At 55.1% G+C, this 18,639-nt stretch overlaps 1 protein-coding gene across 1 annotated transcript; it reads left to right on the forward strand.

Moving 5' to 3' along the window:
- Nucleotides 1–3,279: 3,279 nt before the first annotated feature.
- Nucleotides 3,280–18,106, forward strand: LOC119103252 (laminin subunit gamma-1). Its single transcript, XM_037226693.1, has 9 exons — nt 3,280–3,669; nt 9,624–9,856; nt 10,664–11,043; nt 11,747–11,948; nt 13,157–13,324; nt 14,573–14,833; nt 15,575–15,712; nt 16,181–16,450; nt 17,541–18,106. Exons 1-9 carry the CDS (start codon nt 3,600–3,602, stop codon nt 17,652–17,654), a joined length of 1,836 nt encoding a protein of 611 aa, XP_037082588.1. The 5' UTR covers nt 3,280–3,599; the 3' UTR covers nt 17,655–18,106.
- Nucleotides 18,107–18,639: the final 533 nt, after the last annotated feature.

An 18,639-nucleotide genomic window follows, 5' to 3' on the forward strand; every position in this document is an offset into this window, starting at 1 on the left:
TTCACAACACAGCTCGTTTTGCCTCTTGGCTCAGCGGCGGCCGCGGTCCGTCCGGAGCACATGGCTCTGGCTCTGGCTCTGGCTCTGGCTCCGGCTCTGGCTCTGGCTCTGGCTCTGGCTCTGGCTCTGGCTCTGGCGAACGGATGCGAGTCTGCGCTGCAATAGGCAGGTGATACTCGAGCCACCCTGCGAGCACACAGACCTGTCTGTCTGAAGCGTGACCCGAGGACCGTGGGTGGCGTGAGATGGAGGGGACGAGGCTCTGTTGACTGTGACCGTGTTCCTCTGGTGTGTGACGATAACGGAGACCAGACAGGCCTATGAAGCCAACACACCACCCCGTTTTGATTCTGTGCAACAATACTTATGGATGCACGAGGCCATGCTGGATTCAGGATTCCCTCGCTTTGGTAGAATGTGATAACGGTGAAAATACGTAAACCCCAGCCGATTTTTGCGAGGAGAATGATAGAAATCCTGGCCTGTCCGTTTTTCAGTGCGACGGTGGGTCAGACAGGAGGTCCTGGCGCGCTGGCTCAGTCCGCAGATGGAGATAGTGCATGTTGGTGTGGATGAGCTGTCTGGCTGGGTGGTCCGAGAACCGGGCCTGCCGTGGAGCAGGAGACGACGTCGGGGGATGTGCTGTCTGGCTGGGTGGTCCGAGAACCGGGCCTGCCGTGGAGCAGGAGACGACGTCGGGAGATGCGCTGTCTGGCTGGGTGGTCCGAGAACCGGGCCTGCCGTGGAGCAGGAGACGACGTCGGGGGATGCGCTGTCTGGCTGGGTGGTCCGAGAACCGGGCCTGCCGTGGAGCAGGAGACGACGTCGGGAGATGCGCTGTCTGGCTGGGTGGTCCGAGAACCGGGCCTGCCGTGGAGCAGGAGACGACGTCGGGGGATGCGCTGTCTGGCTGGGTGGTCCGAGAACCGGGCTTGCCGTGGAGCAGGTGACGACGTCGGGGTCATGAGTGCAGCGCATCACACTGTTGGCAACAGTCGCACGGCACCGACACTCCGACAAGCACTGCCTGTTGGCATTCTGCCAAATAAGCGATCCTCCCACCTATTCACATCGACTGGGTGGAAAAGTTAACCAGGCAGGTTTCAGTTCGTCACTTACGCCGCGCAATGTGCTCGGGTCAAAGGCACAGGTCGAAAACCAGCCTACGAATCTGAACGATGCTCCATGTCAGTCGAGAAAAGCCTTTAGTCCTTTGACTTCGCACTAAAATCGCCGCGCATTTGAGAATCCTGAGCCGCAGGCTGTTATGCTGCTAAGCACCGCTAGGTGCTGCACACAGGATAATCCAAATCAGGGTTATGGAGCGCCGTTAAGACCTCTACAGTAGCATGCCGCAGGAAGTCAGACTCGCCACAGTAACCCGCCAGTTTTTGTCGCTGCCTGTCTCACGCGCGCGTTCCGATTTCTCCAGCCGCTGCCCTGGACGTATTCTCACTGCCTCTGCACGGCATCTCTTTCAATGCGCCCATTCCTCCACTCCGACACACCCGTCCGTCCAACAAAGGTGTCGGAGCACCAGCTGTCTGGCGAGGCGCGCCAGACCCGCTGGTGGATGGCGTAACCCGGAGCGGCAGAGCCCGCAGAACAGGTTATTGCACACCCCCGGCAGCGGTCCTACGCCCGGCGCGCTGCTTTTGGGTGGAGTGGCCGCCGCCGCGATCTATTGCCGGCGCTCCACATGGCCGGGCCCGGCGCGGCAGCGTGTCCAGCCGGCCATACGCGGTGCTCATGGGCGGTGCAGAGCCTGCCCCGGCCGCGGGCGGCGCTCAGAGTCACACCCACGGCCGCACCCGTCTGCCGCTGAATCGGCGCCGAGGCCAGCGGCTCGTGTGGCCGTGACATCGGTGCGTGGTCAATGGTGGGGTCGTATGTGGTCGAGTACACTCACAGGTGACATGTCCCACGTGAAAAGTGCAGCCCTGCGTCACTGGACTCGCAGAAGACTACTTCTTTTCCTCTTCTGAGACGCCCCTTAGTTTCAACTGCAATGGGCTGTTGCCTGCCACTGCTCACCAACTCTTGAGGGGGTCCTTCTTTCCCTTTCCCGTCTCGCTTTGCTATCCTTGAACCCGGAATATAAGGCCAAAGTGCATACGTGCGGGGAGCATGAACAGCATCGACCGGTCGCACAGACCTCCTGGGACAAACCTCCCAGATTAGACCTCAAGCTGCTAGCACTGTCTCCGGGGAAAAAACGAACACAGAAACCGACTCCGTCGTGTGCGTTCGCTGCCGTTGGAGCTGTGGAGGCTCCTGTATGGCCTGTCTTTTTATACGGCTGACTACCAAAGCGTACCAGGACTGACGACACGGCGTGGATTTGTCGTGGGTACGTTTTGCAGCACGGCATCGCCAATCCATCAACGGGTGCCTTCTCCGGGCGACACAGAGGGTGGGGCACGATAAGCCCAAGCCAGAGCATGGCCATCATCTGCCGGCTGCCCGATCGCTCCCCGGTCACACAGTGACGACAGCAGCCGGTCACCGTATTGCGAGCCTGCCGCCGTGGTAGTGCCTTGAGCGTGCTGATCGCGGCCGCTCGGCCGGCACCGGTCACCGTCCGCTGCCGGCCGCGGCGGGTCGGGTCAGCCAGCGACTCGCCGCAGTCGCCGACAGTGCGGCGCCGGCTCCACGTGCGGGCGGTACCTCCGCCGCCACGGCAGCTCCGGCGGCCGTCTGCCGGACGTTCCGCGCGGGCCGGACGCGGTCGAGGTGCGCGGCGGAGAGCGGTGCCGTTCGTCGGTCTCTCACAAGCTGAGGTGGGAGCCAGCACTCCCATCAGCACCAGTGTCGACCGTGGTTCAGTGGCTGATCCCCGTGTGCGGCCTACTGACCACCCAAGGAGGGCCTGCGGTCCTCGCCAGACCCGTCACACGGACCGGAGCAGCGTGGTCCTCGGACCGGTTGGCTGTGGTGCGGGCAGACCAGCCGGTCAGGGTCGGTGGTCCACGTGGCCTGCTTGATGAGTCTACGCACGGCCAGCACTGACCCGGTCACGCCGCCAGGTCCGTCAGGTCGGCAGGGGGCGCCGTTTTTACGCGGCCGCCGGTCAGGCAGCCCGCGCCGGACCTGCGCGTGACATCGATTCCGTCTGCGTTTTTGCGGCCGGCGGGAGCGCACGCGGACGCGTCGGCGCCTCCGCCTCCGTCTCGCCTCGTGTTGACACTGGCAGGTGGGCCGATCGAGACGATCGCTGCCTGGAAGCGCCGTCTGTGAGGTATTTATAGCCGGTCGGGCGGCTGCCAAGAGGCGGCGGCCGTAGCCGCAGAGCACGCCGAGTACGCCGGCCGGGCCGAGGACGCATCCGGCGGCGAGAGGCGCGGTGACCGACGGAGCACCGACTGACCGGTCGCGTCCCGCTCTGCTGCGCTCGACGCCGCGGACAGTGGCGTCAGTGTGAGCGTGCTGCTGCCAGTCGCAGGCGAGAGGGTACTCACACCACAGGACGGCAGAGACCGACAGGACAGCGAGTGCCGCGGTCGGCGCGGGAGCACCCAGCCTGCGTCTGCCGGTGGCTGGTGTGAACAGTCGTCCAGTGGCCGAGTCGCCGCCCGTCGCGGCTCGCGGCAGGAGACAAGATGCGGGCCGCTCTGCTGCTGCTCTGCACGGCCGCTGCCGTGCTGCTGACCCGCGCCCAGGACCCAACAGGTGCTGGCAGCTGGCCCCCCACCGGTGCAACCCGGGCCTGTTTCGCGGAGGCTGCTGTGCCACGGTATTGACTCCTCCAGGAGCTAAAATATATAAGACGGGTGGTGATATTGGTCGGACAGATCTTGGCCTGCCTTATGCCCTGTCCTGTTTTAGTCTGGCGTTGTGAATTTCCCTCTTGTGCTCAGGCTTTACATTAACCCTGGGTCGCACCATGGACTCCACTGAACCGTTGATGCATGCTGTGCAACTGTGGCGACGTCTTTGTTTCTGACGGTAACGATGTCTTTGTCTCGAGCCGGCTCGGCAAGGAGCAGGGTCGGGGTTCCAGCCCGTCGCTATTTCGGGAGATTAGTCACTCCTGGCCGTGATGCGCTTTCGCTCCCGCAAATCCTTTGCGTGTTCGAAGCTTATCACTTGTTCGGTGCGCTTCAGATTACGAGGTGTGATGTGGCTTTAAGATTTAAAAAAGGCCGCAATTGGTTAGCGTCGGTGTTAATTCGCGTTAATAACTCCTAACAACAGACTTAACTTTATCTTTACATCGTGATTTGTCTCAAGACCCGTGCTAATTTACTTGATTTAACATTGTCCTGAGCAGGTTGATGCGATGTGCATAGCTTTTTTTAAAATGTTTTTTTTCTCCAACCAGGGCAAGCGCATTGTGCTAGTCGCCTTTGAGTTGTTCAAGAGGGGAACTGAATTGAGAGCACGCGCTTATTTCCGATCGATGTGGATGCTCCGTTCAGTCCCCTACATAACCTGAACCATTCTTGGTGCTAACCAAAATTTTAATTTTTGCTAGCTAGTTTTAATGCTACATAATCGAAAGTTTGGAAGCTCTTGGTGGTCGGGCCCGGTCCAGTCAGTCTCATTTTCGACGGCAAAGTATAAATTCAGTTTCCGCGGCTATCATGGTCGTGCCTTCGGGGTCCAAAGCCAGCCGGATTTGAAGCAATGCCTCTCGCCGATGTGCACGAGAATGCTATACATTGGTGAATCTCAGCATGATAACCTCATAATAGAAGGTCACTACAATGCATTGGTATGACTAATGTGTATCGGCTCCCAAAGGTGCCGGACTTCATTCGGTTATGATTTGGCATCAGCTGCATGAGAACACTCACGTCTTTTATGACCTCCGTGCCACGTCTCAGAAGGCGTCTTACTTGCAAGCTACTGTAAGAAAAACGCGGCATGTATTTCAGTTATCGGCATCATGGGTGATGTCCATCTCTTTAACAATGCGCTGACACTCACCCGGTCTAGTTGCCAACGCTCCTGCACAGACCAGCCTGGCGTTAAGTCCGTGCCGATCTGTCACGCCCAATGGCCAGCCCCGGGAAGCGGCCCATTAACATCGGCACCGTGCAGCTGTTTAAGCGGGGACTGCGGAGCGTCAGACGCTCAGCCTCTCGCAAGTGGCCGGTATGTGATTGCTTTTAATTTCCTTGGGGCCAACGGCAGACATAAAAATTGAATGGTGATTGAATTGCCATAAAACCTGCTATTGGTTCTGGGGTCATAAGGCATCCGAAGGCCGGATGAATTGCTATAACCTAACTATGGCTGATCAAAAGGCTTTCTCTTCACACCCGTATTGAGTGAAATAGGTTTAGCTCACACGCTCCTAGTTGGACGTATTAGAATGAAAGGTATCTGAAGGCAAAGGGCATCCCTAATTATGTCCTATCAGATCTGTTCGTTTCTTAAATGTGAGGTGAATATTTTCCGGGGCAGATCAACCGGGCGTACTTTACATCGATCTCGTCTCCCAGCCCAAGGCGTGGCGCTAATAACTTGGTTCAGGCCGGTAGCCCTTATACGTATATATATATATATATATATATATATATATATATATATATATATACGATGCCTTTGCTGCCTCCAGCAGCGTTGAGTTAACCAGGATATAATCTTCGCGAACTTTTCTGGTTTCCAGTTATATCATCTGGACCGCACAACAAACCATAAGTACCCAGGATTATAAATCGCCCACATCTAATCTAAAAAGTGACACATTTTACAATGTCAAGTTACAGAATCAAAGCCCGGTTCTTTGCAGTCTGCATGAATCTCGAAGATTGTGGTGAAGACGAGCGAGAGAATTATAACTGATATTATTGACGACCCCGCCCATGCCAGTTCTTCCCTCGAGTCAAGCAAACACAAATCTTGTAAGTCTAGAACTTCTACCGGCTAGCATCGCACCCTCTCCTACCCACTCCACACCACAGCACGCACAGCCAACAGCGAACTTTGTGCTTCAGCGAGTTATCACGTCTAATGAATATAAATGGTAATAGACGGCTCGTCTTATTGACCGCTTTCAGACGGAAACGGTCATTACAACGAGGCACGAAAATAATATGATATTGCGTCATAACTAACCAATGAGAAACGTCTACGACTTCGTAAGATAGGTGGGCCTAGTGGGCTAACCCAATCACAGAGAGCGGGATCGCCTTGGAATCTCCGGAACTGTTTCGTGCAAGGGTCGCTTGGTTGGGCGCTGAGAATGAATTTGAAAAGGAGCCATCGAGTCACTTTACTGATAATATGCTAGGAGTGAAACAAAGCGACCAGCCACTGTTGCAGCATCCGGCGGACCATATAGCTTACTTAGTCTGAATGACCTGTCCCCAAGTGCGTTGGCCCAACTGATGGTGTTTCTAGCAGCTGCACATAACCCGCCCAGTCAGGCTTATGATGAGCCGCGCGTCTTTCGAGCACCATTGATGTCACACTTGAGGTGGAGTGAAAATGTGCGGCTTATGGACGGCGGCTGTCTAGAGCCGAACACTGGAACGCTGATTTCGAAGGCTTCATTGTAACAGAGTGCTGTGCTGTACCAATAATGCAACTCGGCCATTTGCGCAGTATAATCTCGTGCATGTGGAGTAATGCATGAGTAGTTGTACAGATGCCAGATAGTTATATTATCGGAGTCATTCGTGGCCGTGAAAGTTTTAAGAACTATGTCCATACCAGAGTTCTAAGTCGTTAGGTCACATTCGGCCAAATGCTGCCACCAACATTAAGCCAGCTTGCACGACCCTGGCATCCCACCCTGAAATATCGGCAATGGTCACTTTTTACCTTGAGGCCAGTCCTAGTGAAAGAACTACGCAAGCCGGCGGAGGTTCAACTCACAACCATTTCGGATTTGCTCATGTCTCTGATGCACTTGGAGGACGCCAAGGGTCTCGACGACTGGTGGTACCACCGGCCGCATTTCCAAGTTGTCTGCACAGTCGGCACTCAATGCAATGCAATCGGCTTGTAATGCTTGTGGTGACGACATCAAATCCGTCGGGAAATCATCGAAACAGTATGATTAATAGTTGAGTGTGATTAATAAATAGCTGGTAGACATGAGGCAATCAAATGCAGATCGGAACGAAACCCATTTCAATGCCCAGAGCTTGATGGAATAAAAAAAATGTGATTACCTTGTTACTGATACCACCGGCTTCCCAATTTCCTGGTACAAGAGCTGCTGTTGACGGAAGCCAGATCCCTATCGAGCTGATTATCGAGTATGTCAACCTGGACGACGATGACGTGATATGGACAAAAAAATCAGTCGCAGCCACAAACCAAGAAATCAAAGCACGATTTCCGGTGAAAGAACGTACCTGGGGCGGTCCAACAATAGTTGCTCAACCAACTCAGCAGTTATCTGCACTCGCCTGTTGGCATTCGCACCAATCTTCCCTCATATCTACCTGCGCCACAGCGACAGTACCCACCTCGCCGTTTATCAGGGCGCCTGTTGCGGGGCAGCCCCGCAGCGTATGCTCCCCCCGCCCATTCTTCAGCGTCGGCGCACCAGCGGCGGCAACGTCGGCCCGGTTGGTGCCGCGCGCCGCAGGCCTCGGCCCATCACCAGGCAGGGAGCCGCCGAGCGCGCGGCTCCGGCTCCGGGCCGGCTCCGGTGGCCGGCGCGGCCGCCACCGGAGCCGGCGCGGCCGCTGGGTCATTAATCCGCCGCGGGCACCCGTCCACCGCGGCGGCGTCGGCTCCGGTTTACGTATGCGCGCACATGTAACCCGCCAAGACGGCACCGCCGGCGGTCGTTGCTCCTCAGGGCTGGGGCGGGAGAAAGACGTCGGGTCGCTGATGACACAGACGTAGGTGACCTGCAGGAAATGCGAGGACCGCTACGAGGAGATCTACGAGGCCAAAGGTGTGCTGGCGAGTACTTCGATGATGAGAACAAAAACTACTTAAAGTGCAGACGAAAACAGAGCGCCGACGCGCACATGAACGAGGACGTCACTGCATTACTGATTGATCCAAATCATGAAATGGATGCACGTTGGTTTAATATCATGAAAGGACCTGTTGAGGGGTGGCATGATTATTGCCGTATTTCGAGGGCATATCTACAGAATAATCAAGAATCCATCCGATCGGGTGAATACGGGTGCTACAACCAACCATGTAATCATCACTAAGACCCTTTCAGAAGAACGCCATTTACTGTGGTGCGTACAGACTGACGTGATAACGAACCCGCACCTTGTTTCATAACAGACACAAAGTCACATGTTTTGTAAGAACTCTGTCGGAACATATGGGCATGAAAGGAGTTAGTTTGGTTTCATAAATTGACCAAAAGTCAGCCATGAAGAAGCCATCTCAACCTCATAAATCGGTTTATGGAGCATATGCTCATGAGGAACGACTGTAATCATTAAGGTAAATCGTCTTCTTTGTGAAACTGGCCCGCCTGAGCGACCAAGGGGCTCCGTCTGACCCGCCATGCGGTGGTGTATTGCGGCACAGTCCAGGGAAGACCGCTTTGTCCAGGGGGATTGGCGTCTCTGAGCGGTGGTGCCGCCACGCCATGTCGCTCCATTACATGCTGAGCACACATTTGTGCGCCTATTGATGTGTCCGCAGCTATCATCTCACGGCGACATACTATTCGAGTTTAAATAGCATATTAGAGATGTTGTCAGCCTGGTACGGAAATCCGGCAAACTGAGCATCCGCACTGCCCAGCATTAGCGCATTTGAAAGGGGACGGTGCGCTTACAGAACGTGAAGTCTCAACTTACTCACGTCTTTTCCACACGCCTCAGATTAGCTACACCTTCCTAACAACGGCTCAATCCACCGCTGGCGCTCACAATGAAATAAACGCACCGCAATAGCTCAGGCGTCCGCTCGCTCCGCGCCAGTGATGGAAGTTTCAAGGTTTAAAAATAACGCGTCTGTTGGAGCCCGACGACTTCGCGTCTAAGGCAACAAATTCGTGTCGACGTCACAGCAACGTTACATGCGCCAACCAACCGGCATCTAGTCAAATATCCCAAGATTTAGAAATCTTCAATATGGCAGCGAAGCCGTTATTGCGAGTGCAGCCACACTGTCATGCGAAGCATGGTGGCCTGGAAATGATTCTTACCAACGACCACATGATTCATACTCGTACATATGGTGCAAGTTTTTCGAAGTCATTTCAAGCGTGTATAATCACAATTGAAACGATTTGTATTCAGCATCATAACTGCGCCAAATTATGGTTGTATTAACATTTTACTTATCAGGCTTTCCCTTGTTACCCTGTGTAAACGGGACCACTGTCCCCTATTTCACCGAATCCACGCCTGGTCAGGATAGCGGATGTGGTACACAACGTTTTATTCACACACTAACGAGGCGATAGAAGTTCTCCTTAATTCCACTTCTGATTATGTCGGAGACGGACTTGAGAAGCTTCCATCTTAGGTTCAGTTTAAGTGAAAGATATTATTTACTCCTGGTCTAATCAGCATTTTGAGCCCTACTCATTTCAACTTATTTCCCGTGATCCTGTGCACAGTTTCCCCCCGCTACTTTTCATAATCCTACCTCGCACTCTAAAGGATGCTCACCATGCCCTGTTTCGTAAGTGGAGCTTGAGCAGGCTGTGCAACATACAGCTTATGTTCCGTTCGCAGACTGTCCACCCTGCTACGCGCTGGTGGAGGAGGCGGTGCAGACGCACCGCGAGCGTCTGACGCAGCTGTCAGAGCTGCTGCGGAGCATCGGCGCCGGCTCTTCGCTGCAGGATGACCGCGAGTTTTTACGCCAGATCGCCATTGTCTCGACCAGCATCCAGGACCTCTTCAACGATGCGCGCCGCGCGATCATCCGCGACTCGTCGCCGCTCGAGCTGCTCGGCGATCTCCAGGTCAGGTCAGGTCAGATCAGGCTGAAGGCTGAGGGCCGCCGGCCTGGTAGGACAGGAGCCGTGATATTGCAGGGTGTCGTGGCCTGGCGCCTGTTTCCAGTAGGCTCCGAATGCATGTTTGCCAATAGGACAACCTGCGCGTCATCTATAACGAATTAGAGGTTAGAGGGCGCAGGTTAGAGGGCGCGCAAGTAGTCTGCTGCGATTCCAGACGGCCGTAGCGGACCGATGTAAGGACAACGTTTTGCACATAACGTATGTGAATGCTACAGATCTGTTCTATCCGCATTCAGTATGTGTCTGTCTTTGTTGCTGTACCACGGCGTGTAAAAAAGTGCACTGAGCCGGACTGAGGGCCATCTGTGAGCGCTACTTTTGGACCGTCGGCTTATATTTCAGTTAGGACTTAATCCGACAAACTGAAAAACTAGACTTGATCTAGGTTGTGTTTTTTCTTCTTGTTCATGTGTGTTTGAATGAATTACCGGTCCGTATTAAAATGGTCAAAGTGCTGCCAAGAAACTGATTCATTGGTGGGGCTCTGTGTCCCTTTAACAGCTCTTCGCCACCTTACCACCGCAGTGCTTATCTCAGCAGAAATACGCCATATGCTGCATCTCTGCTTATCGAATGTTCGGTCCTGTGTTCAACTTCTTACACCTGTCACTGATCAGCTGCATCTCTCCACCCTCATATTCCCTGCTCACGAACCTGTGCCATGCCCTGCTGCGAGTGAGTTCCCCTCCCTCGTGCAAACCCATCCCCAGACACTGTTGTAACCTCTCCCCCTCCCCTCTGCTCCACCAGGAGCGGATTGAGGAGGTCAAGAAGGTGGCCGGCTCGATCCTGGTGCACATCGAGCAGGGCCGCGTGGTGGCCGGCCAGGGTGAGCGCGCCATCACCGAGGCCGAGGCTATCATTCTTCGGCTGAAGCAGGCGCTGAGCGGTGCCCTGGACTTCCTCGAAGGCGACGGCGCCGATGCCCTGCGGCGCGCCGTCGAGCAAAGCAAGCAGTTCGGCCTGCAGAGTGCGCGTATGTCGGAGATCGCGCGGCAGGCGCGTCAACTGGCTGACCGACACGAGCAGGAAGCCGACATCCTGGCTGACGTGGCCGGCTGGGCCGTCTCCAACTCGTCGGCCGCCTATGAGCTCGCCTATAAGCTGCTGGAGCAGCAGCGGAACTACAGGTGAGCGCACTCAGGCACGGGTGACAAGGATTTCCATGCTCGTGTTGGCTGTGAATGCACGGTATGGGTGTAGATTGGCTTCTTCAAAACACGCGTTAAAATTTATGTGACACTCATTGCCATGCTGAAAACCAATACTAACATGGAGTCTCTCATGGTCGAAAGCCTTTTCAGAAAGCCGCGGGTTTAAAGCAACTCTTATCAGAGCCATGGGACGTTACAATCGGCCGTAACCAGGTTTGACGTTTGCGTTTAGCTTTTTGCTATCGTTGGACGCACTGCCGGGCCCCTGATGCAACCGGTCACCACACCACACCACAGTGCATGCCATGCTTGAGCCAAAACCCAGACTCTTCGGACCTGCTGCAGCTGAGCCGACGCCAGGCAGCTGACCTATCGTCAGCTGACCAGTCGTCAGCTGGCCTGTCGTCAGCTGGCCCGTCGTCAGCTGGCCTGTCGTGCCTGCCGACCAGGGGTATCGCTAGTGAAGGCACGAGGTCTTGCAGAATACTTCGCCCTGCGTAGTTTCACGGCACAAACAACGATCGCATTGTCGTAATACTTCTGCTTTTCAACCCAGTGACATTCCCATCCGCCTCCAGACTAGTTTGCACCTCCGAGCATTGGCTGATCATTGGCTCCGAGCATTGGCTGATCATAGAGCATTGTTGTCAAATCCCATTTACGCCCCTGCTGCCTGCAGTACGGAGACCAGCCTGCTGGAGTCCAGTCTCAGCAGCACGGAGACGCTGGTCTTGCAGACCATTCATCTGGCTACGCAAGCGCAGAAGGAGGCCAACGAGGCGTACGACACGGCTCTCAGCGTGTACAGCGAGGCCAGGCTCAACTTCGGTGGGCTCGACATCGACGGCCTGAAGAGGCGCGCCGACTACCTCCAGGCTGAGGTCAGCCGCGGCCTGGGACAGGCAGCCGCTCCGAGCCGAGCTACTCATATAGGGTCAGGAAGGGTCAGGAGTGGATCGCGGCAAGGGACCTGGTTACAGTCGTGGTCACAGCACCTCATCTCAGCTCAGGTGCTGCGTTTGGCCCCAGTGTGCACGAAGGCCGAGGTTCGGCAACTAATCAAGCCTGGGAACAATACGGAGCCGGATCAAGTCGGGTCAGGTTAAGGGCGAGCCGGAACAGAGGCCGGGTCAAGGGAGCTCGACAGAGCCTGGTCGGGTCGGGTTAAGGACGAGCCGGAACAGGGGCGGGATCAGGGGAGCTCATCAGAGCGTGGTGGGGTCAGGTTAAGGACGAGCTGGAAGGGTTGTATCAGGAGAGCTACTTAAATCCGGGTCAGGTCTCCTTAGCCCAGGTCAAGCCAATGGCGGGCCATGACAAGGAATAGCCCCGAAGTTGCCTGAGTTGGGGCAGGTCAGGTTCGGCGCTGGCCCCGAGTGACCTTTAGTACCTAGGTCAGCAGTGGCGTGTGAGTTCGGCTCGGATCGGGTCAGACTAGGTCAGTCAGCAGTGCACTGCAGTAGGTAAAACCTCGGGACCGAGTCGCGTGATGTCAAGTTTGGTCAGGTGCTGCAAAGCGGCGCACACGTTCCGACAAGGTCAAGAGCGTGCCGGGACAAGACGAAGACTTGAAGCCGGTTTGGGTGAAACAGCGGTGGGACGAGAAGAGTCTCGAACGTTCCAGATGGACCCCTGACCATCAGCAGTTTCACATGCAGTTTACTTTGCAGTTTACTTTGCAGTTTGCTTTGCACATGCAGTTTACAAGTCTAGCATTTACACTTCGGGGTACCCCAAATACGATGGCCATGTTACACCACCGTGGAAAAGCTGGCATAGAAAGAGGTCGGCAGGCGGTAGCAAGAGCACTGCGGTGTGTGCAGGCAAACGAGCTTCAGAGGAGACAATGGCGCGGCGGACTGACACTCGATAAAGGCTCCTGAAGACACAATGGTTTTGGAGAGTTTCGCTCCTGGCCCAGCTTGTATGACTAGCTAGTGGATCAGGCTACAGCGAGAAGGGAACTGTCCCCGCGTCATTAATACGGTTGTGAACGTAGTCTGTAAACATTCCGAGCAGAGGAGCAGCCCGTTTCAGACCACTGCAGTGAGCGTCGTTCGCTGACCCCTGACATCTGGCGTCACCGCAGGCACTGCGCCTGAAGGCTGACCTGGAGGCGCTGACCCGCGAGCACGGTCCGATGCTTGAGTCGCTGACGACCGACATCAGCTCCATCACGATCCTGATCGAGCGCGGCATCAGCCAGCAGGAGGCGGCTGACAAGCTGCTGGCCGACGTTACAGCCGCTCGTGATAAGGTAACCGGTCTGCTGACTGTATGTCGGCGCTGGTCGGCGCTGGTCGGCGCTGGTCGGCGCTAGTCGGCGCTGGTCGGCAGGCGGCGATGCCGTGTCGGCCGATGCGCGACATCACAGCGCCGGGGAGACCGCCCGTGTGAGATGATACGTTCAATAATCTTGAAAGGAATAGGCCAGTGATCAGTCAGTTTGGTACGTTTAAAGCAAATCCGGATTCCTCCAGTTTCGATTGTTCCATCGTGTGATCGCGTGCGGGTAATGTGCTATGGTGAATATTGAAACCGCCTGTTTGAAATGGATCGGTATTAATCATCTCTGTCCTTCGTTGGCCTTTGCCAGAAATATTAGTGAAAAGATTTTACCCGCCATAACATCAACGAGGCCAAACATTAGCCACATAGTTGTTACCAGTCCTGCGTTGGTTGCCACACAGCCATGCGATGACTGCTCCATTGATGTAAGGGGCAGGCTGATGACGTCACCACAGTCTTTGCCAATGCAACTGATTGCATACAGACGCCCAGGGCCAAAATACGAGGGATCTCTGGACGGCGTCCCTTGTCGCCAACCGGCAAATCAAAGGAGTCTGTCTCAGTAGGCTTTGCGGCCGCGGCGGCCACTTATCAAACCGGTCAAACCAGCTGAGCGACTATGCAAGGCGTTAGTGACGTCACCACAAACCTATTGAGGCGACGGACTGTGGCACGACGGCAGACCCGAGCTGGCTCGAGAGCTGGCCGCTCCGAGCTAATCACGGACCTCACAATCGACCCGGACGTCACGTGTCTACATGTCAAGATGGCGGCCGGCCATGACGCCCGCGGACTGTGGACAGGGACGGGTGTCATCCGCCGGACGGCCGCCGTCAGGGTGCAGTCTCCTGTTCACTGGGGGAGGAAGGGCTTCAGTCCGCCAAATTTGGCTTCGGCCTTGGCTTGGCTCCCTCTCGCCGTCCTCCCCGACTTTGGGAAGAAAATAGGACAAATCTGGGCAGGACCTTTTTGTTGGCATTTTTTGAGGGGGTGGGCGGGTAGGCCATTATTCACTCTCGAGCCCCCCCTCCCCCCGCTCCCGCCCAACTCATTTTGTGAATCTGCACCCCTGGCCACCGTGGTTGCCAGGTAGCCTTTACTACAATAACTGTAGTAACGGACGCAGTATGAGTGTAAACGACCGACGCACCATGTTTTCCACCAGGTGACCTGGGCGGCCAGCGTGAGGAACTGACGTGCGGCGCCGTTCCGATAGGCTATACAGGCGGTCGCCGCCGGTGAGAAGACGCTGGAGGAGGCGCGCAAGACGCTGGAGACGCTGCAGCGGTTCGACCGGCAGGTGCAGGAGTCGCGCCAGGAGGCGCTGAACGCGCTCAGGCTGGTGCAGGAGATCCTGCGTCTGGTGGAGGAGGCCGAGCAGAGGACGGTGGACGCGCGTGCGGCCCTGCAAGGTGCCGAGCGGAACGCCGACGAAGCTCGCGACATGGCCGGCGACGCGGCGGCGCTGCTGGAGGAGGTCGGTGGCCCGGCGGCCGACGGCCGGGGCCGGTGGAGCGGTGGGCTAGATGCGGTCAGCTGACTGGAGAGAGAGAGAGAGAGAGAGAGAGAGAGAGAGAGAGAGAGAGAGAGAGAGAGAGAGAGAGAGAGAGAGAGAGAGAGAGGGAGGGAGAGAGAGAGGGAATGAGAGAGAGAGAGAGGAAAGAGAGAGAGAGAGATGGAGAGAGATGTTGCATGTTTTAGAGAGATTATATATATATATATATATATATATATATATATATATATATATATAATATATGATGCAATATGTTCACGCACTCTATTTTGGACGTCGCATGGATAATTTTCCTGTGAACTGATCTTGAAATGGAAAGAAATAGGGAAAGTGATGTAGTGATGTGATGTAGTGGTGTGAGACAGGCACACTGACAATAAACGGTCTTTTGTGCATTACGAAGAGGGTTCGGAGTGAGCATTTATGAGCAGCATAGTGTCATTGTTGAGATGTAAAAGTCATGGTATCAGGAAAGACCATTCTTCCTAATACAATGCTTCGTCATGCCTTACATGCTTATTTATGTCCCTTCGTACACCGAAGGCCATTTAATGTCACTGCCTCTTCAGTATTGTCTGTGTTATTGAAAACAGCATGACTGTCTCCAGATCAGTCTTGACTTCGTTTCCGATGACGCCTGTGGAGAGCAGCTAGGGACCGGGGGGACGCTGCAGTGACCTTGTCCCATGTGTTCGTCACCAGACGCGCCGTGAGACCATCGCCATCCAGACGGAGGCGGCCGAAACAAAGATTCGGGCGGGCCAGCTGCAGAGCGAGGCCAGCAGCCTCAACATACAAGTGACCGAGACCTCCGTCCAGGTGGAGCGGTACGAGGAGCAGGTCAGTGTTGCTGGCCTGGTAGCGGGCTAGGGTAGTACTGGCGGCTGGCGTGAGCCGGCTGGGGCAGGGCTGGCAGCAATCCCGAGCTGGAAACTGGTGCGTCATTTTGCGATGGGTTAAAAAGTGAGACAGTAGATTTTACCCGTGGCAATAAGACACGTGACAAAATTTCAGGGTCGCTCAAGTTTCCCATGCGGCGGAAACAAATAAACGGCCATGTCCACATAATGCTGACGATGCCAACCTGAGTATCGGGTAACTTCCACATGTCGTAAGCGAATAACTTCATTTCCATTCTGCCTAATTAAGTTCAGTTAATATTCAAGCAAAACACCAATAACATTCACGTCAGCCGGCATACCTACTCCTCCGGCTTGATGGCCCTGGCACAAACAAGGCGGCAGTTCACGGGCGCCTTGTAAATAAGGCTGGTCAGCCGGGCGTAGCACGGACCTTGCTTCTTGGCAGGTGGTCCGGGACGCGGCGCTGGCGCGCGAGGCGCTAGAGAAGGCCAACCAGGCCAAGAGCAGCGCGGCCGACGCCTCTGCCAAGGTGACGGCGGCTCTGAAGCAGGTGCAGGAGATCATGGCGGCGCTGGCGGCGGCCGGCGACCTGGACACATCGGCGCTGGACGAGCTGGAGCGGCGCCTGGAGGCGGCCGAGGCTGAGCTGGCACGAGCCGAGCTCGAGCAGAGGCTGGACGAGCTCCGCTCCTATCGCACACAGCAGAACCGACTGGTGAGCACGGCGTCAGTGAGAAATCTTGTTCCAGACAATAAAATACACTATTTAGTGAATATGCTCCTCCAAACGGTATCGTTCGATTTACGTCATGGAGCTCCTTGTTGACGTCAAGGTGGCTGCCAGGCTGGCCGTGTCAGAATTGCCACTACAATGGGCGGGTGGACTCACTTGCGGTGCTTCACTATGCCGAGAGGTTGGCAGATTCGCTGGTGCGTGTTTTTTTAACCCGATTGTTATGCGCACGTATTTTGGCGCCTTTCCGTGGTGATCTTGTATATTTGTAGTTATTTATGCATTTTCCTTGCATTCCCACGTTCATTATGGCGCTATTTTAGACTTATTTGATTTCCAGCCTTGGTTCCGTCATAACTAGTGCCACTGCCCCCTATAACTGTATTATGTAACAGAAGACGTGATTCAGATTCGAAACTCGCTTTAAACGTATTAAATTGGTTGAAGGTCAGTTGATACGCCAGTACGCCAGACACCCATAATTTGATGTTCATATCTTCCTTGACATTGGGGACCATTGACATGGCCATTAAGATGGCGGTATTTGTGTTATGTTTGGGAGCGTCATGTGTGCCTGGGTGACCTTGAAATAATATTCGCGAAAAAGCTTGCACAAGTTTCCGGGCATCAAGCTCAGAAACGGGAGGGTTGAAAGTCTTAAAAATGTCATGGCTGTGAACTGCACTGAGCTTGGTCTTCAAAATGACTATCTCAGCTCAAAACACCCATATACAATTTGAGCAGTTGAGACCTTTACCCACTGTGCTCAGACCTTTTCTGATCAGCATGTGGTCAGGTCCTGCCGAAATGGCATGACCCTATTCAAACGCCATTTGATGGCAGCATTGAGACGTCTTCGCCCTCACGCAGTGTTCAGATGTCCTATAACAACAAAGCTTGAACGTGTTTTGGTGTGGTGTTCACACTTCAGCCTGTTTTCTATTAGATGAACTGGCCGAACTTAGCCTGATCGCCGATCTCATATCCCGACCGCATTCTCTGTCAGCATCTCAGCGTCTCTCTCGTCCCCCTGACCACTAAGACACCCCAGACAGCGCGCCTCTTCTGACAGGTTCGAGACTACGAGGACGAGCTCGCTTTCCTGCGGCTGGAAGTGACCAACGTACAGGACATTGCCGACGCCCTGCCCACGGGCTGCTACTCGCGAGTCAAGCTTGAACCGTAGCGCCGAGCGCCAGTGCTATGTTTAGCTGCGCCTTCCTATCAACCGATCACGGTCTGGCGGTTTGATAGGCTTGCTTTCCGACACCGCTTGAATTTCAGCTGCTGAGTGCAATAACGCGTGTGCTGATTTAGATGGGACCTCGGGCTGGCCAGCGCCGCTTAGTGCGGATGGGTCCTCGGGTTGGCCAGCGCCGCTTAGTGCGCCACCTCGGGCTGGCCAGCGCCGCTCAGTGAGGATGGGACCTCGGGTTGGCCAGCGCCGCTTAGTGCGCCATCTCGGGTTGGCCAGCGCCGCTCAGTGCGCCCCGACGCTCCTCGCTCGATGGATGCTATGCACCCAGGAAATGTTCGTGCGTTTGTTACAGATAGAATTTGTATGTTGTTCATTCTAGCCTTATGCTTATTGTAGTAGTCATCACTGAACTTACCAATACAGGCTTACCATTGAACTTACCAATACAGGCTTACCAATGAACTTACCAATACCAATAATATTGCGCAAGATACTCTCGGAAGTCCCTGCATTTTGGAATGCGTTGACAAACTCGTTCCAGCAATCTCAGCACAGGAATCAAGACAAACAAAATGTAAAGGCTCACGAGACGAAGATGCTTGGTTGGTTTTGAAACTGCAGCCTTTTAAAAGAGACTTTGAACCCTGACATGCCGTATTTGAAGCTGGAGAGCAGCGGAGCACTTGAGCTGCCTGCTTCACCGGCATCGCGAGCCGGCACATGCAGACGCTCCGCTTTACGCGGCTCTCCTTCCCGACGATCTTCACGGTTGGAGTTTTCAGTTTGGAGCGATGCTCCGCGTTTTCTTCCCAAGCGTGTGTCTGTGATTCTGGGTGCAAAAGACGCCCGTCCGTGAAGCGAGCGAGCCTTGCCGTACCGGAGCCTCAAAGTGCCGCCACAGCACCTCTGGAGCTGACCTCTCCACGCCCACTCGAGTCCGTCACTGGAGCTGACCTCTACGCTTTCTCGAGTC

Source organism: Pollicipes pollicipes, unplaced genomic scaffold (genome assembly GCF_011947565.3).
Source record: "Pollicipes pollicipes isolate AB1234 unplaced genomic scaffold, Ppol_2.1 Scaffold_5724;HRSCAF=6776_pilon_pilon_pilon, whole genome shotgun sequence".
Classification (NCBI taxonomy): domain Eukaryota; kingdom Metazoa; phylum Arthropoda; class Thecostraca; order Pollicipedomorpha; family Pollicipedidae; genus Pollicipes; species Pollicipes pollicipes.